General features: G+C 36.6%; 1 protein-coding gene across 2 annotated transcripts in view; it reads left to right on the top strand.

Moving 5' to 3' along the window:
* Positions 1 to 19807, top strand: part of COL14A1 (collagen type XIV alpha 1 chain) — a gene marked incomplete at both ends in the record, with an annotated part of 115710 nt that overhangs the window by 58139 nt on the left and 37764 nt on the right. For both annotated transcript variants that reach the window (XM_079533221.1, XM_079533220.1), the window contains 11 exons: positions 1905 to 2051; positions 4095 to 4169; positions 5387 to 5526; positions 6471 to 6594; positions 7910 to 8053; positions 9977 to 10141; positions 11437 to 11475; positions 11700 to 11838; positions 14461 to 14603; positions 15123 to 15232; positions 16911 to 17069. In XM_079533221.1, coding sequence (XP_079389347.1) covers positions 1905 to 2051; positions 4095 to 4169; positions 5387 to 5526; positions 6471 to 6594; positions 7910 to 8053; positions 9977 to 10141; positions 11437 to 11475; positions 11700 to 11838; positions 14461 to 14603; positions 15123 to 15232; positions 16911 to 17069 — 1385 coding nt within the window. The remainder of the gene's footprint in view (positions 1 to 1904; positions 2052 to 4094; positions 4170 to 5386; positions 5527 to 6470; positions 6595 to 7909; positions 8054 to 9976; positions 10142 to 11436; positions 11476 to 11699; positions 11839 to 14460; positions 14604 to 15122; positions 15233 to 16910; positions 17070 to 19807) is intronic.

The following is a 19807-nucleotide window of genomic DNA, read 5'->3' as shown; positions in this document are numbered from 1 at the left end:
AATTGTGTGTGATCAGATTTGCAGACTCATTCCCAAAAGAATGGAAATGATGAGCAGATGAAAGAGTTGTCTACACACTGAAAGTTTCAGGAGTAGGAGTAGCATTTCCATCCTTTTATATCAAATAGATGTTAAGTTGTCCTTTTCTTTGGTTGGAATTTTTTATTTACCAATAGAAGGAAGATGATTACACGAGATGTTCATGGTTGTGAGGAATAAAAGATGGGTAAAAAATGAACAGAATACGTTTAAAATTGTGAATAAGCCCATTAGTGATTGCAGTGATTAGGGGAGGACAGTAAAGTAAGGGAGAGCCCTCAATGAATCCATAGAATCATAGTGTATCCTATAGTGATTTGGATAATATCCACAAGGATTGAGTCCAGCTCCACACAGGAACACCCAAAATTCAAACCTGATGCCTGAGAGCATTGTTCAAATGCTTCTTGGGTTCCAGCAGGCTTGCTGCCATGACTGCTGCACTTGAGGAGCATGTTCCAATGCCCAGCCAGAAAAGACTGTGCTCAGTGTTGGAACAGGGTCCAGTTTTGTCTGATCTCATTGAGCTGATTGTTAATTATACCTCATAGTAATGTTACTCATCTAACAGGAGTTAGATAAGCATGAGATATTTTTATGTGGCAACATGTGGTTGATGCTTGTAGCACAAATTATACAGACATTTATGTCTCCTTTTTCACTGTGATTCACAGGTGTAGCCAGAAGAGCTTTTAGGAAGTCACATTTTGTGCAGTTGTTCTCTTATCCCCAGTATATCTTTTGAGTGGTGACAAATTAGAAGTTTGGATAACCTGGGAGAAGTGTAGTTAATGACATTTAGTGACATTTATCAAAGGTATCTTGAAAAGTAATACTCATTTGATCATAAAAGATTGATGACTTTCTGTGCAGCAGTCTTTGCTGGTAAAAGACTACACATATTTCCTATCTAGCTAGTATTCTACATTTTTGGTACCTTGTTCCTCATCTTGTAGAACTCCCAGAATTATTTTATCTGAGACAACAGAGCTTAAGTATGAGCAGAATAAGCTTAAGTTTGAACTTCGTATTGACCTCTATCATGGAGAGTTTTGATAGTCAGATAGGGTATTTGACTCATCCCGAAAGTCATCATTTATTTTCATACTAATCTAACACCTCCTGACAAGCAGATGTTTTTTCCTTGGCAATGAATGGTTGGCATTTTGTGTTTATATTCTGTAGAATGTGAGATCAGTTACTTATATTTTGCTGTAATTCTTTCTGGTACAAAGTATAAATTTTGCTGACAACTTGTTATTATTGAAATACTCCATGTGCTATTTGCAGTACGCAGGCTTTTTTCCACTGTGAGCTTGCTCCCCAGTTCAGAATTTAATAGACTTTATCTGAAAATCCTGTAAAACTCTCTTTCTTAACCAACATTTAAAGTGGTTACTGCTGGAAGCTGGAGTACAATGTGTACTTCAGTCTCTTGCAATTACTAAGTACGTTATATAGACTCTGAGAACCAGAGGCATAGACAAAGGATGCCATGGAATTGCATAACTCAACAATTCCTCATTAGACTGATAATTTAGGACCAGATCCAAAGCCCATTGATGACAGCGTTAGTGTTTTTGTTAACTTCAATGAAAGGGGCAAAATTCATCATTTTTCCTGCAGATGTCTGACATAGCCTTCAACTGCTACTTTATAAAAAGGATGTATCAAGAAATGTCCCCCATAGATCACAGAGAGGTGAATATCAAAAAATAAGGCAGCATATGGTTTATAAGTTTCTGTCAACTACTTGCCCTTTGTTGGCTGTCAAGTTCCATTCTAATTTCAGACTTCTGTTATGTTATTTGGTAAAACTGCAACGAAAACTGTGTTTTAATGATTTCTTCTTTTTTTAATTCCAGATGGGAAAAAACAAGAGGTAAATCTTGGTGGAGGGACACCCAGACATTGCTTCTTTGAGCTAATGCCTGGAACTGAATATAAAATCAGTGTCCATGCACAGCTTCAAGAGATAGAGGGCCCTGCTGTAAGCATCATGGAGACAACATGTGAGTAGAGCAGATATGAGTTCAGCCAGCAGCAGTATTGCTTGTTTCTTCTACTTTTTTTTGATTGCCTACAAATGTGCTATTCCTATGTAGTTTCCTTTAGCTGAGGTTTTTTTTTATTTACTACACTGTGACTCCTCCACAGAAGTACACAAAAGGCTGCTTTCTCCAGAGGATTCTTACTCCTCTATTTTGTCTCATTTATGAAGTCACATTCCCCAGTGCTACTGGACTTTTTAATGAGAGTGGAACAGGGATGGTGGGTTAGGAAAAAAAAAAACAAAAACCTACAGAAAAATGAAGCAAACAGAGAAGGTTTTATATGCTTCAGTTCTTGTCATTTAGTAAAATTTTCACCACTGCAAATGAGACTTTGGTACCCAATCTACCTATGTACCTGAAAAGAAGGAAAAACACCATTTTTCTTGTGTTATTTTCAGTAACATGAGACAAAAGTTCTCTTGCAGCTGTTTCTGAAGTTCAAAATACCATGAAACAAAATATGGGATTAGCATAATTAAGTAAACATATTTTAATGTTATCTTTTCTTCTTCAAGGAGGAAATGTTGTCTTTCCTTCTACTTTCAGTCTAGATGATACACTTCTCATACTATATTACTAAATAGCACAGGACTGTTACCCTTCTTTCATAGTTGATAGCATTTATTGCTGTCCTCTACTGTTCACCTGCCCATACTTTGGGTTATATAGGACAAACTTGCACAGATGCATGAGGAATGAATTTTGTATGCTCTGCAATTCAGGGAAGTTAGTAAGGTAAGTTGAGAAGAGGACACTTCAGCCTGTATGTGGATTTCTCATGCAAACAGATTACTGTATCACATCAGAAAAAGACATTGTTTCAAGATGCAGTCTATCTCTGGTGCTGTGAGCAGTGAAACTTGTGGCTCTTTATAAGTGGAAGCTCCTGGCCTGAGTTCATGGAGGTCCTGGACATCAGTCTCTTTGCACATTTTTCAGAGTCTTGGTCCTTTTTCCTATTGGAGCCACTGGAAAAACATCAATTTCTGTGGGAGTAAACATGGGTGTGGACATGGGGCTTGTAATGAGTCCTGTTTGCACTAAACATTCCCAAGGATAGATGTCTTTTGTGAAGTTGTTGTATTTAACTCTGTTTGCTGCCTGTTAAACATCACATACGTTATGGCAAATACTAAGTAGTCTTACTTGCAGGCATAAAGTTTTTATTTCCTCTGTTGCTTCTTACGAAGCAAAAAAGTGCTGTTGAACCAATGCGTGGAAACTTTTCCTTAGCTACTGATATCAAAGCGTGTGGTTATTATATCTGAGAATTCAGCCAAAACTATATCAGTGATCATCATGTATTTAGGTAGGTTTCTGAGAGTCTGTCATTCCAAACCTTATTTTTAGGAGCAGATGAAGACAGAGTAACCAGTTTTCTGTATGGCAATCTTTGCTTAAACTTTGCTGCAAACACTGAAGCCACAGTCCTGCAGAGTTATGCTAGGAACTGCATTTCTAGCTGTAAACATAATAAGGTGTTTCAGAGAATTCAGAAAAATGTGGCTGTGCTTTGCTCTGGATGCAGACATTGGCTTGCTCCTGCACTGTCTTGATGTTTTGGATGGCAGGACTAATCTCTTCTTCCTTTCAATGTGGGTGGAGATATACTTTCTTGATTAAGGACTAGGTGTTATCAGAAAGGAAAAGAACACTGATGTTTTACGAGATGAGTTAAGGATAATATGTCATAATGGGGCTACCACATGGTCTGCTACACTGGGGAACGTGGAAATGGACAGTTCCTGTTGTATTTCAGCAACCATTTGTCATTCACACTGAAGTGCACCCACTAACTGCTTTCTAAAATTACAGTACTTTTTTAGGTGACCAGCATGGGAAGACACACTCACCTATCTTTCTGTCCAATTGCATTATTAGTTGGTTAAAGATAATGAATTTGGAATGTGGAGATGAGTAGAAAATGCTCTGTTTAATGTAAGTAAAATAGGTTGGGCTTCCCCTTGAAGCATTTTTACATTCCTTTCTTTTATTCTTCAGTACCATTTCCAACTCAGCCACCAACTTCTCCTTCAACAACACCACCACCACCTACAATCCCTCCTGCAAAAGAAGGTAAGTGCTGCATGTGTGGATTTATAATAATTTTGAGATGTTTCATGATTTTCTGCTTCTGATTCTATTTTAGACCCGTGGAGATCACATGTCAAAATGCATTTGCTACGACTACACTACACTGTTAAGGCAGCTGGCTTAGATTTAATGGGCCAAAAATCTGACATCATTATTACATTTTTGAAATGTACAGAAAGGAGGGTTAGCATCTGTGAGATTTTCTTTTTCCAGAACTCTTAAACCATACATATTCTGCAACAGAAGCAGATATCCTAGGGATAATTAAACTTCTAAAACAGCACTATTTAAAAAAAGATGTCTACTTCAGTTAATGACAAAATTGTTGGCCATGTTCGGGTTCTTTATATGCAGGCTTCCTTTTGTCTATCAGTTGAACATGTAGTGTCTTGTACAGAGTCACCTGAGTGCTTCTGTGAGGGGGATCATTGTTGCTGGAAACCAAGGATAAGATCTGTTTACATCAATTGAGAATTTAATCCCTAAGTACAGGAAAAAGAGCATTCTATTTTTATTTTTTTATTATTATTAGTCAAGACATAATCAGCAGAAAACTAAACACAAATATTTATCTTTCTATCCCATTCTCTGGATTTAGAAGAACTATTTTCAAGATGAAATATGCTAAAAAAACTAACCTTGCTATATTCTGACCCTCAGCAATAGAATTGGGTTCTGATGTGCTCTGAAGCTTTCCAGATCCTATGAAAGAGTGCACAACTCATGTGAGAATGTATAAAGCTCTGCATGCTATTTTGCATAAGAACATGCTAACATGAGATGATTTGGGGAAACCTGCACTGCTCCTACAGTTAACTACTGTTAAGAGGAGGAGCTAAGGTGTGGACAAGACTCTACAGAGAACCTCGACAGTGGAGTACTATTGCTATGTCATGCAAAGTGCATGTGTGACTTTATTTAGTAGCCTAAATAAAAATTGAAGTGGCTACCTAGGTTTAAATAACTGTTATGGCCTTAAAGTGTCTTCTATCAGGGCAGATCATTCACCTCTTGCAGAGCTTAGCTGGTACTGCACTTACACTGAAATCAATACCAGCAGGTCACTTTCCTAAAGCATTATTAACATTTAAAAAGGACTTTTCATGACAGTTATATTTTCTGAAGTGATTTTTGAGATTTTCAGAGGAGTTGAGATATTGCTTTACTTCCGGAATACTTGTTTTTTTTTCTCTCCTCAGTATGCAAAGCAGCCAAGGCTGACCTGGTGTTCCTGGTGGATGGGTCATGGAGTATTGGAGATGACAATTTCAATAAAATAATAAGCTTTCTGTATAGCACTGTTGGAGCTTTGGATAAGATTGGCCCTGATGGAACACAGGTAATCAACATTTGGAGACAGACGGGGTACCAGAAGTAAAATGAATCAAAATGTTATTGACATAATTTCACAGTTACATAGAATATATAATCTGCTTAATGGCAGAAATTATTTTAATGTCTTATTTTGCACATTATATGGTAAAATTCATGGTATTAATTTTGCAAGCTTGAAGTATCACATCAGGCACCTCTGAATCAGTCTAATGAGGTTTGTTTTGTTAATGTTATTGCATAAGTATTCACTGTGATGGTTATATCTAAATAAGATAGAAATGGTGTTGATAAGGAAAATGAAAAGTTCATTTAGTTCATTTATTGCTCATGATGCTGACGAATCTGGCACTCATGCTTAGTTTAAGAATGAGAGCAGCTTCTTTCACCTCAAGAGCACTATTTAGAGAGTATGAAGTTTAATATGTTCTGTGTGTTGTAGAGGTTTAATATACAGTTTTGAAATACAAAGTGTTGACTCAAGTAGCAGCATATATCAGAACGTATTCTTGCGCATTTCTATTGCTTGCTTCAGTGTTGCTGCCCAGCTCTAAGTTGCTTTTTGTGCAGCTATTCATGGAGGTTGAATAAAGTCCTTGTAGTTCTGTGTGCTAGTAACTGTACACGTGTGAGTAACTGTACATGTGTGAGCATCTGTAAGTAGGATTTTACCTTTGGGCTGGATTGAGAGTACTTTTGCCAAAGTGGGTGTTACTTTTCTCATTCTGTTTGTTGCAAAATGAAAACAGAAAGTATTAAGTGGTTGCCAGAGATTTGGAGAGTAAACTTTATTTTTTGAGTGCTTTTTAAAAGAAGAAAGTTCTGGTTTCAATTTAAGGGTGAAGCAAAATTACATGATAAATCCTTGTTTTAAATGCTCTAATTCACTTGCCTTTTGCTTATATGCAATGGATGGTGCTCTAATAATAAACACATCTTCTGTATGCACAGGTGGCAATAATTCAATTCAGTGATGATCCCAGGACAGAATTTAAATTGAATGCATACAAAACAAAAGAGACTCTTCTTGAGGCTATTCAGCGAATAGCCTACAAAGGAGGAAATACAAAAACAGGTGAGAAAGGTCATGATTATGATGCAGATTTTGTCCCGATTATGATGCAGATTTTGTCCCTGCTTCTCTCTGTAAAGCATTTAGCCTCAGTAACTGTGGTGAAACACTAGAACAGGTTGCCTAGATAGTGGTGGAATGGCCTGTCCCTGGAAGACATTCAAGGTCAGGCTGGACGGGGCTCTGAGCGATGTAGCTGTAGATATCCCTGTTCATTGCAGAGGAGTTGAACTAGATGATCTTTAAGGGCTGCTTCTGACTCAAAAGATTCTAGGATTCTGTTTTATTTTCCATTTGCTAAATGGTTTAAGACATTAGGGTACAAGCAGTGAGATGAGAAGTTGGGCTTTGAAGTTAAAAAGTTTACAGTTTACACCCTTCACCTTCTACTGCTGAGTATGTACCCCTCTGCCCAACAGAGATAAACAGTCAGGGAGGGAGGGAGGACAAGAGGAGAGAGTTGAGCAGAAATAAATGGCTTTTGAGATTGTGGAAGATGAAATCAATTTAGCAAGTGGAAAAGTGTGAGGGAGGGAGAAGGTGGAAGGGAGCTTGCAGAGAATATTGGGAAATAGTGGGCAAAGTGGAAGGTCTGCTTGGTTATGAGCCAGGACAGTTAAGCCTCAGTGGTATAGTTAAGACTGAGCTGGGAGAACAGGTCACTTAAGTGAATGCAGTTACATTTTAGTTACTTTATTTAATTCCCTGATGAGAAGAAATTAAAGATGAGTACTGGAAGGGTTAAAGTTTAAGTTGGAAACCGTATGTTTTATTATTCTCAGACTGCACAGAAATTTCTTGCAGCTGTTGCATTGCATCAAATTTCAGTAGTATCAAAATGACACGTTTTCAGTTTACTCAACAAAATGCTACCATGGTACTTTCTGTTGTTAACTGGATGTGCCCCTACAAATCAGAAAGGGAATTTATTGTTACCTCTAACCTGCACCAAATACCCTTTTTCAGAGATGTTCTTCAACTTCACCTTCTGGACTAAAGAAACTGATGACTGAAGCTGTCAAGTTTTCAAAACTTACGGTCAAAATTAAACTTCTAAATCTCTATTTTAATACCAACAAAATGCACTATTTTACAGACTGCCAAGGACCCAACAACTGCCGAAATCCATTTACAGCAAAGTTGTCGGCTTACTTCAGTCTCATGATAATTATTCAGGTCTTAAAATATACATCCGGGCAGATATTTTTGAGACAGAGCATATGGAGATTTCTCCTTTCTTTGGTATCTAACATATGATATGAAAAGCTACTGGATTTATGTCACAGAGAAAGTATATTCACAATTTTTTCTATTTCAGGCAAAGCCATTAAACATGCGAGAGAAGTCTTGTTTACTGGAGAGGCAGGCATGAGAAAGGGCATTCCAAAGGTTTTGGTTGTCATTACTGATGGGCGATCACAGGATGATGTGAACAAAGTCTCCAGAGAAATGCAACTAGATGGTAAAATGTGTAGTTTTAAGAACTATTTATATTTTCCTTTTTTTTCATGAATTGTAACTACTCATATTTACAGGAAAAAAAAAAGGGTCAATTTTGTTCCAAAGTGTTTTCCAACTTTAAATAAAAGAGCAAACATAGCAGTTAATGAAATTGCTCCCATGGCAAAGAATTTAGAGAACACGATCATATTAATCTGTTCAGTGTATATGAAATGTAGTCTTATGGTTACCAGCAAAAATAACTGTTTTATTTTGTATACAGGAGGTCCTTTGAAGTTCTCCAGTATGTTCTTTTGCTGATTCTGATATGCTCTCATCTTACAATCATTGTTTGTTTGTTTTTTTACACCAATTTTAAACAAAGAGGCATGCAATGTTATGTGCCTGGAGCTAAGAACAGGGTTGGATATGTAGAAATGGCTGAGGTTTGTATTGAAATCCTAAGGACACCAAATGTCATATAGAATGAAGCTAAAGGACAGAAGATACAGGCTCTCATCATTTGGATGTGAGGAGGTCTAAGAAGAAATTAAATGTGTGCCTCGTAATTAGTCTTTAGGCTTTGGCAGCTATGAAAATATCAGTGGATACCACTGATTCCTGAAATCCAGTGTAGTCACTGAACTTCGTTGTCTGCTTGCATCATTCTTAGATGGTGAATTCAGTGCCTTTTAAAATAACATTTAAACAAACATTTACAAAATAGGGCATGGATACATTGTTTTAAACAGCAATCAAGAAAACAAAAATGATATTTTACATTAAATTGGTGTCTGTGCCTAAACTAAACAAAAAAATGTTCATCTGTTGTGTAAGTTTTGCAGTTGTCTCCTATGTATTACTTATATTACCTATTAAACTGGCCATGACTTCCAGAGGAGAAGCTAAATGATGGGGATTCAGCTGCTGACCGGTCATGTCATCCCAATTACCTTGGACAAATAACCTCCTGTTTTCCATTTCCTTTTGCATGTGGTCTACTTAGACTTCAGATAAGTACAGACTTATCTGTGATAGAGACTGGCAGGAAGAGGTGCTGCTGTTGGATGGGACGTGAAGATGTTATAATATGTTAAATCTAAGTTTTGTTATGCTAGAAGTTCTGTAGAAGGTGATAAATGTCCTGGGCCTCATTCAAACTTAAAGAAAATATTGTTTGACTAGAGTAAATTTGAGCTTGAGATGTACAAGAGCAGTATGTCCATCAACAATATTCAGCTTGATCTGGACAAGGTCTTTCTTTATATTTAATTGAAAGGAAAATGTGGAATAACTTTTGCTTAATATGCTGCTCTTCGAAGGTTCAGGATTTGGTTCTCATTTCATTTAAATCTTTGAAGCCCAGCTCAAAGATTAGAATATATATTCATGCAGGTTGCATAGAACAGATTTGATCAGTGCAGTTAAATTACTGATGATGTAAGAATCCATTTTAGTATTCATTCATGAGACAGCAGTAGCTTGAAAATTCTGATTAATATATGGCACAGAGCAAAATCTGTAGAAGACTCATAGGAAATTAATTTTTGTGCTTTGTATTTCTGATATACTTAATATGTTCTTCCTACACTTTACCTGAAGTGAGTGGAAATATTTATGGGTGATAAAGCGTTAAATTAAAAAAGAATTCAAACATATGCTAAAACTTTAAACGATTGTCTAGCCTTTATGTCTTCAAGAGAACACTTAAACATTAAGGTTTAATTAACTTATGAAGTATAAGTAGCCAAAAGCAATATTTCACAGAGAATGTATCACCTTTCTTTTTGATCACGTGTGGATTGTCTTGTGTGATTGAACAGTAAGAAAATTTCCATTACTGTATTTAATCAGAAAAGGAGCCAGTGCAGATCTAGCTGTGTTCATATTTCATTTCCGTTCTTTAAATGAATAACTCACAAGAGTGTTCTTTTTTGTTTTACAGGGTTCAGCTTTTTTGCTATTGGAGTTGCTGATGCTGATTACTCAGAGTTAGTTAATATTGGCAGCAAGCCCAGTGAAAGACATGTCTTCTTTGTGGATGACTTTGATGCCTTTACAAAGATTGAAGATGAGCTGATTACTTTTGTTTGTGAAACTGCATCAGCAAGTTAGCCATTTGACTTATACTTATTTCTAAAATAAGTGCTAAATACTATGGTTTTTTTTTTTTGTAACAATTTCCTGTTAATAGATATTTGTGAAAATAGATTTTCTAAATACAATTTCATGCAGATATTGTAACTGTAATGCTATTACCATAAAAAATAAGGAGATGGAGGTGTTATAATTTCAGTATAATTAATGGTTGTTTGCTAAAAGGCTAGAATAGATCCATTGGTTGTGGGAGGAAAAAAAAAAGTTTTTTCAGTTTTGAAACAGGCTCAAATTCTTAGAAATCTATCAGAATGTCACAGTTCAGGCTCTTTATGAAAAGCAAGGGGAAGACATTCTGGAAAAACATCTGATGGTTACAGATTGACAATGGCTCTAGGTGCGTGCCTGCACCATGTTCTCTGATACATAAACCAGAAAGTAGGCAGTGCAAGGCTGATGTGAATTACGTGTGACTCGTAAAAGTATGGGAAGCAGGCACTGAACTGGTGAATGCAAGAATGTTGCTTGTGTTCCCTCAATTCTTTGTTTTTGACCAGTATCTACTTTCCGTGTTAGTGAGAACTTAGAATGTTGAGAATATTCAACAGTAATATTTATTTGTCATTTGTGCTTGTATTCCAAAAGCAATCTCCAAATGCAAGTGCTGTGGGGTGTATTATTTGACACCTTGCATGTAGACATGCTTTCCTAGGGCACCTTTCCTGGAGGAGATTACTGTGCATTCTTTCCTTCAAGAAGAGAGATGAAAGAAATAGTTAAACAGTTATTAAATATGTGTGCATATATCTTAAGGACTGTATACAGTACTGGTCTCTCACATGAAGGCTGTGTGTGGAGTTTGAAAAGGTACAGAGAATGCCTGCTAATGTAATTGAGCTTGAGGTAGTCTTAGGTTGAAGGGCACAGACAGAGAACTGGGGATGTTTGGTTAAAACATAAAGCAAGATAGACTTTTTTACGCAGCAGGCAGTAAATTTTTGCCACAATTTGTTTTGAAGTCTGGTTCCCAGAAGGATAGAACAAATTCATGGACAAAGTTGTATAAAGGGCTCTTATGTGGAACGTTCAGGGATGTGCCGTTTGACATCTTTACTACAGCCATTGTGGATCCTGAAGAGCAAAACTGAATGAGTGGAAAGTAGCCAGACTTGCATGCTTTTCCTAGGCAGCATCTCCTTTTGCTGCTTTTGAAGATAGAGTACTGAGCTGAGTAGACCATTGTTCTGATCTGATGGGACCACACTTGTATCCTCAAATGTATCCTTTCTTTTCTTTTTTTTTTTTTAGCTTGTCCACTGGTATTTAAAGATGGTGACAACTTTGCAGGTAAGCTATTTTTGTGTTTGGCTTTTGTTTCAGATTTATGAATTTTTTTTTTTGTTACCTACTTTTAACAATGTGAGCTATAAAGTAACCTTTACATTAACAGCTGTTTTACATATGGTGATGGGAAACTCGTTGATGCAACTGGCTTTGTCCTTTTTTTCTTTCCTGTAATGTGGTGTTAATTTAATTTAAATTAATAAGATATATATTTTGGTGTCTTCCAGGATTTAAAATGATGGAAATGTTTGGCTTGGTTGAAAAGGAGTTTTCAGCCATTGATGGGGTTTCAATGGAACCTGGTACATTTAATGTTTACCCATGTTACAGACTGCACAAGGATGCCCTGGTGTCCCAGCCTACAAAGTATGTATTAATTTATAAATATTTGTAAGAACACGTGAAGTTAACTGCCCACTGCAGACAATTATTCATTTTGAGGGTTGCTGTTTTTATGTCAGATGAGCAGAGATGCCAGGTCACATCTACATAATGGTAATAAATAGAGTATTTGGTGTCCAGCGTCAACTGGTTTCCTTCAAAAATAACAGCTAGGAAAAAGTAGATAAATTCAGTGGCTATTTGGGGTTCCCTATATGAGCCAGTTTCAGGTACATGCAAGTTTGGCATCTAGCAATTTTATGCAGGCTTATATCAGTAGTGCTTTGTGAAAGGTTAATGTCTCACAGAGTACAGAATTATTTTTAGGAAAGGTGTTTGAAATGATTGTTAATCTAATAAGGTTCATCTTCCTACGTTTTGTCTAAAGTGAATGGAAAAGCAGAGAGCTTCTTTGAAGTGTGAGAGTGGGAAGCTGCTTTAGGTGCCTTTCTGATTCGGTCTATGTATGTATTAAATACAGAGGATGATTATTCTCCTTATGCTAAAATGAGTCTCTCTAAACACTTTACCGTACCTTCCTACACCAGTCAGGGTGTAGTTCAGTATCAAGAACTGTGTTCTGGCAGAGGTGTGGAAGAGATAATAAAAAAACCTCCCATAGAACCTACCTTTGATCCTCAGAGGGGAAGTGATGGGAAAATCTTCATTCCTTCTCTCAGCAATGTGTAGGTTATGTTTAATTCCTTCATGTCCAGTTCCCTGATTTGTGTTACATGGCAACAGAAAACAGCAATGGCTTTACTGTATTAAACATGAGAAGAGTTAACACTGTGGCATCTTAGCTGAGACAAACAAGAAAGAATAACACTGTGAAATGGTTTATAAGTGTTTTAGTAAATTTTTCTTATTCTTGTTGTGTGATTAGCCTGTTGTATCCCAGTTGGAGCCATCCTTCTGGGAGCTGTGTCACATTCTACTTGTTAAGTTTCCTTCTGGCTCTAAACTGAGTGGAGATTAGAACTGCTCACTTCTTTTTCCTTTCCTGCTTCTTTCTGCTTGGATCTGCTGCATTTATGTGCTCTTCTCTGACTGCCACCCCAGCCCAATCCAGCCCAATCTTACTACTTTAGGCTTTCAGTCTGTTTTGTGGTTCAGAGAATGCCTTTCTCTTGATGATGTACAGGTATGTCTGAATAATAGTGCTTTTATTTTCTCATGTCATATGTCCACCAAGTATTGTTAATGCAGTTCTCTTTTTTAATTTCTGTATCCCCAAACCTGGTGTTTTCCCCATCTGTTTATTGAATTTTCTTTTGTTGTTTCTTTTATAATGGACATACTTTAAGGCTTTGTTCTTACACCTGTTAAATTATCTCTCTCTTTTCTCTCTGGAGAAAATGTGTAATATAAACTCTATATCAACTATAGTCATCTGCAGACCACTGTGGGGAACGTACACATTGTATATCATATTTAACTCTTTTTCCAGCATGTTTCTTATCGATGCATATTAAAAGTGATGGAAAAACTTTACATGGAAAGGATCATATTTTGGGAAAAGAAACTGATTAAATGAGCCTGCCAGGATTCTTTCAGATCCCTTTAGCACGAATTAAGGAATCAAGCTAACTAACATTTTCAAAATACAGGCAGTCATTTCTGGTATTTCTTTTGTCCTATCTTGCAATTTGAGAATGAGAGGTGAAGTTAAGTCATAAGTGCTAACTAACAAGCTTCAGGAAATAAAATAACATGCCAGTTTTATATCGTAAGCTTCCTGTATCTTCTGCAAGAATTCTAGGAGATTGTATTTCTGTAAGTATGGTCTCTTCTGACTACATTTTGTTATAAGTTGCCTTTGGAATGTATAAGCTACGTACCCTATGGTTTATAGACCTTTCTGTAACAGTCTCTGTTCATAATTTCTATCCATTAGTGATGTTTGATGGATGTTGATTGACATCAGTTCTTCCAAGCTACTTCCATTTTCATTGCCTATTAAACCAGACAATAATGAAGATATTGCAAATGGCAATTAATTTATTCTAAAACCTTTTAACTTAATTAATTTCAGGTTCACTTCAATCTGACCTCTGGTTTGATCTTCAAATTTATTTTAAAAAAACTAAAATTAATAGCATCTTTGTAAATTTCAAAAGAAAAGATAAACTATCCATTTTCCATGAGCATTCTTTTGATTTAGGACCCGAGGAAACAGCCACAAGTTGCACCACGGGAGATTTAGATTAGATATAAGGAAAAACTTTACTCTCAAAGAGTGGTCAGGCACTGGAATGGCTGCCCAGGGAGGTGGTGGAGTCACTGTCCCTAGCAGTGTTCAAGAGACATCTGGATGAGGAGCTACGAGACTTGGTTTAGTGCTTGTGGTAGCAATGGTGGACAGATGGACTAGATGATCTTGTGGGTCCTTTCCAACCTTGTGATTCTATGATTCTATGATAGTTATCTAGTTGAACAGATTTTGGAAATGCTTACTCATATTGTTACTCACCCTTGATTTCCAAAGACAGATGTAGATTTGTAGAAAATGTGTTAAGTGAAGACTTGATATGTAAATCATGAGATTTAATGTTTGTTTTGGTTTTAAAACTTTACTTAAAAAGTAAAACTTTACTTATTTTACAGATATTTGCATCCTGAAGGTCTCCCTTCAGACTACACCATTACATTTCTCTTTCGTATACTTCCCGATACACCTCAGGAACCGTTTGCTCTTTGGGAGATTTTAAATGAACAACATGAACCACTGGTTGGAGTTATTTTAGATAGTGAGTATTTTGTTTCGTGTCTGTGATTTATTCCTTAACTGTATGAAAGGTTCTTTCTTTTGCTAGGTTTATTATTGACAATGTTATAATCTGCTAGAACAACTGCCTGAATCTCTGAAGGTTCTGGTTTCTGGTGGATATTTTATAGATTGAATGTAATTGAGCCTAATTTGGAGTTGGGAGTAAAATTTTGAGTACGCTGGTGTAAACTGGAATTAATGACTCTTAAAGTGTTATTGTCATTTTCCCACATAAAATGTTGACTTTCGCACTAGTTCATACCATAAGTAGATTTCAAAATGTCAAACAAAATGGAATTCAATTTTTTTAAACAGTTCTAGAAAAAGCTGTTTGCCTGTGAGGTTTTTTTTTTTGTCTGTGGGGCTTTTTTTTTTAATATCTTCTCTTAGACAAGGACATCTTTGATCTTTTTTGTTAAATAAAAAATTAACATTTTCAAATAATGCATCAGACCTTTTCTCTCCCTAACTATGAATTCTTATTCTTCCTCTTGCACAGATGGTGGTAAAACTCTGACTTTCTTTAACTATGACTACAAAGGAGATTTTCAAACTGTGACTTTTGAAGGCCCTGAAATAAGAAAGATATTTTATGGGAGTTTTCATAAGGTTAGTAACGCTAATCGTAAAATAACAACAATAATAATAATAATAATCAATTTCCATTCATTCTGGATGAGAAATTTTCATGTTTTGCAATCTTCCTTCATGTGATCATCCACCACAAAAAGAAATGTATTTTGCGTGTTCGGAACCATTTACTAAACTTAAGTCTCTTTGCTATATTGAATCAACATTAAATAAATCATTAAATCATTGTTTTGATGATGAAGCTGATGTGGTCAATTTTAATCTCATTCTTTATACCTGTGTTTTAGAGTTGATTAAAAATACCTGCCTTGAGCTGTAGAATGTAGAAATTAATTGGCTTTTGCTTTTAAAGTTCAGGTTGGAAATGTCAACCAAAGTGTAAAGAAAAAGTAAAGCAAAAAAAGCTATCCTTCTCTTGACCACAGTTGTTATTTTTAAACATATTTTAAGGGGTAATGATGTGTTGAACTTGTCTTGGCTGTAAGAGATCTTATAACATTATTTCCAAAAGCAGATGAGGTAATGTTGGGATTGCAGCATGTTTGTTGCAAAAGGTATTTTTGTAGTTCAATTTTATTCCTGACTTCTGTATCTTTCTCGTAAAAAAAGAAAGGGGGGACGACAACGATTATGGATTGTGGGATCGTATCCACAGACCTCAATTTCTCTTTAACTACTTTAGACTTCTTTCTTACCTGTGAGAGCAAAATAAGAGATGGTAGGTCAGAGCAGAAGTCTAACAATGACTTTTTAAAGTCTTGCTTTGGAAGAATGTGTAAGATCATAGCAAATTTTCCTCTTAAATATTTTCTACATTTTGAATGATGATCCTTGTTATATGAGTTTGAAAGATGGGAGACCAAACTCAGTGCTCCAGCTGAGCCCAGAGCAAGGCAGTTGCAGGAGTCCTTCATGGATTTCTCTCCTCCACCTTGGGTTCTGAACTTCACGTAGTATACTATTAGGAGCAGATACTACATTTTTACCAGCTCTTCATCTGGACTGTCCCATGCCAAAAAATTTATATTTCTTTTGCATAACTGAGTTTTGCCAGTGACAGGACAATTGTGACAAGGATTGTTCTCTCTGTTGGGGATGTTTTTGCTCATCAGTCATGGAGAGCAGAGTGCAAGGCAAGGCAGAAGGAAGAAAGTTTATATGCTCAGTTTTTCTGTAATGCACTTGATGAGATTTAATATTTTTTCAGTGTAAAAACTTCACTGGTTTTCCTTTGAGGTGATGCTTAATATACAGAGTAACTTTTACTGCTTAGTTTTGGCTTTGCAAGCAGCTATAAAGGTGAAATCCAATACTATGTAGAGGAATCATACAGGGCCCAAGAAGTACTACTGACTACATAAATCAAAGGTTCTAAGAGCTCTCAGTGATGTATGAACCTTATGCAGTTCTTTTGTCAGTGGTAAATTATTTTCTCCTGAGTAAATTAGGAAAGTTGCCAGTTTTTACACAGATGTTCCTTAAGCAGAGAAATAAGCTAAATTAATTAAGCAGATTAGAATCATGGAGTAATTCAGGTTGGAAAGGACCTCTAGAGGCCATCTACGTTAGTTACTATGGATTAGTCTCAGTTCTGTTAGCAAACATGAAATTAGGAACTCATTTCAAAAAATGCCCAGCACGTTAATATGTTATATGTGCTCCTTTGCTATGTTAAAGCATATTTTCTTTTCTTTAGCTGCATGTTGTTATCAGCAAGACTACAGCCAAAATAATTATTGACTGCAAAGAAGCAGGTGAGAAGACCATTAATGCAGCAGGGAACATTAGTTCTGATGGCATAGAAGTGCTGGGAAGAATGGTCAGATCCAGAGGACCAAGAGACAACTCTGCACCAGTGAGTAGAATAAGAACAATTTTTTAAACCATTTGAAAATCCTAAAAACAAGCGTTTGGGATCTTTGCACTTTAAGTTGAAGCAGAATGAACTTATATTTGAAACAGAAGAACTCCATAATTTCAGAAATTCTGCCTTAGTATATCTATTTCTTAATGACTTCAATATCCAAATATTAAGATATTTAAAAATGAGAAAGATTCTCCCCAAATTATGTCTTTAATTTAATTTATGTCTTTAATTCCTCTGAAATTGTTATCCTAGAAACAATAATTAGTCTTTTTTTTTTTTTGCATGGCAACTCATGGAATTCTTTCCATTTTGCCTTAGTTAACTTCAAGTTTTGTTTGTTCTTTTAGGTAGATTTAGTTGCTGAGGGAGAACTGCCAGGCTGGTGAGAGTCTTGGGAAGGCTTCTTTGCTGAGCAACATTGTTTCTTTGAACTTTGTTGACTCTAGAGAGAGGTTAGCATAGAATGTGAACCTTGAACTGAAGGCTTGATCTGAATAGGAATGAAGTTTCAAAAACGTATTGACTTGTTATTATATGCAAGTGCTCTTCTAGTCAAAAATGAGCCCTCAAAATACCTCTCTGTGCACAGAAAAAAAGAGCCCTTAGTGCTCAAACTTGCAGATAATAATTATATCAAGTCTGTAAAGACAATTATACAGAGAAACTTTTGTGGTCACTTCCCAATAGAAACAGAAAAAAGGCAAACTTAGAAAAACTTGGAATTAAAGAAGGCTTTGTAAAGAGAAGTGGAAAGAAATTGTGTCTTTTGTTAGAACGCAGGAATCTATAAAAGATAATTTGGATTACCCACTCACTGAAAAATTTGGTTTTGTTCACATGAACAGCAAAGCTTACGTAAGACTAAAAATGTGTAGCTGAAGATGTAATTTCTTTACTCTGTGCAGCTGTGGATGCCTTGAAGTTTTACAAAGTTACAGGCAGGTCAAGAAAGCATACAAATAATATTCTTTAAAATCTCAGTTCTGCACATTGTATTCATCCTGAATAGAACTTGTGTGGATGGTCATATTTAAGACCAGAATGAAGTAGTATCTTCTTCAAAAATTAGAGGACATCAAAGGAAATTAGTAGGAGTAGTAGTAGGAGAGTGACCCTTCACACAACAGGTACTTAGCAGTGCTGCTTCTTTATGTAGAATTTCGTGTATGCCAAATATTTATGATTTTGGAGATGTCTTGATAAATTAGCGGAAAGGAAAGAATGGGGGTTACTGATTGTGAAGAAAAAAAAGCAGATCTAGGTCAGGGAATCCCTGATCTGAATGTGGGAAGATAGTAGACTGCATGGGAGGCTTAGATCTTTGTTCTTCACTGGATTTCACATGTTCCACTGTTGAGAATGGAGTATTGGGATTTAGTCTGTCCAAGTAGCTTTACAGTTTTAAGGGGCTTATAAAGCCACGTGTATAACAGAAATAAAAATTTTGAAAATTGTTTTAATTTGATATGAAAATTGGAATTTTTGGATAGTTCAGTGCTTGCTTCAGACCATATCTACATAGAATAGTTTAACATTTTTCGAATAGTTTTAGTGTGTTTTTTTAATCAATAAAAGCCAATATAACTCAAGCCAACAAAATAACATGAATGTTGAAGTTCTGAATGGAGTTTCTCACAGTATCCTCCGGACAAAATGTCCAGCAGCACATTCATAATGTGATGGGTGAATAATTAGCTGGTGAGGCTCAAAGGGGTTATAAGAAATAGAGTTACATCTGGCTGGAGTCCAGTCAATACTGGAATTGTGCAGAGCTCCACTTTAGGGACAGTTCTCTTTAAAGTTCACTTTAATGTTTTCATAAATGACATGAACATAGGACTTGAATGTATGCAAAGTAAGGTTGCAGGTGATATTAAATTGGGAGGAACTGCTGACTCCCTCAAGGGTTGAGAGGCCTTAACAAATTGAAGGGGTGGGCAATCATCAATCACATGATGTTTAATAAGAGCAAGTTCTATATTCTGCATCTGGGATAGGACAGCCCTGGATATATGTACAGACTGGGGGATAAGAGGCTGGAGAGCAGTCTTCTAGGACCAGAACTGGGAGTTCTGGTTGACAACAAGTGAAATACTAGTCAGTGGTGTGCCTTGGCAGCCAGAAGGGCCAACTGTGGCATGGAGTGCATGAGGCCAGCCAGGACTCTGCTCTGCACTGGTGCAGCCTCACCTCGAGCACTGTGTCATGTTTTGGATGCCACAATAGATAAAGGACACAAAACTAATAGAGGAAGTCCAAAGAAGTGCTATAAAGATGGTGAAGGATCTAGAGGGTAAGATGTATGGGGAGCACCTGAAGTTACCTGGTTTGTTCAGCCCAGAGCAGAGGGGTGGAGGGGAGGCTTCATGGCAGCTTACAGCTCCTCACAAGGGCGATGCTGATCTCTGCTCTATGGTGATAGTGATAAGACCCAAGGGAATGGCATGGAGCTGCATTAGGACAGGGTCAGGTCATGTATTGTGAAAAGGTTCTTCACCAGAGGGTGGTCAGGCATTGGCACAGGCTCCCCAGGACAGTGGTTGTAGCACTAAGCCTCCTGGAGTTCAGAAAGCATTTGGACATGGCTCTCCAAAATAAGGTTTGATTTTCATGTGGTCCTGTGTGAATCCAGAAGCTGGACTTGGTTATAGTTGTGAATCCTTTCCAAGTCAAGATATTCTGTGATTTGTCAAACAATTCTGAGGGAATATACCCCAAATAAGAGA

The sequence above is a fragment of the Tetrao urogallus genome (genome assembly GCF_951394365.1).
Source record: "Tetrao urogallus genome assembly, chromosome: 3".
Classification (NCBI taxonomy): Eukaryota; Metazoa; Chordata; class Aves; order Galliformes; family Phasianidae; genus Tetrao; species Tetrao urogallus.
The sequence above is the reverse complement of the archived record's forward strand: the minus strand, read 5'-3'. Positions and strand labels throughout refer to the sequence as shown.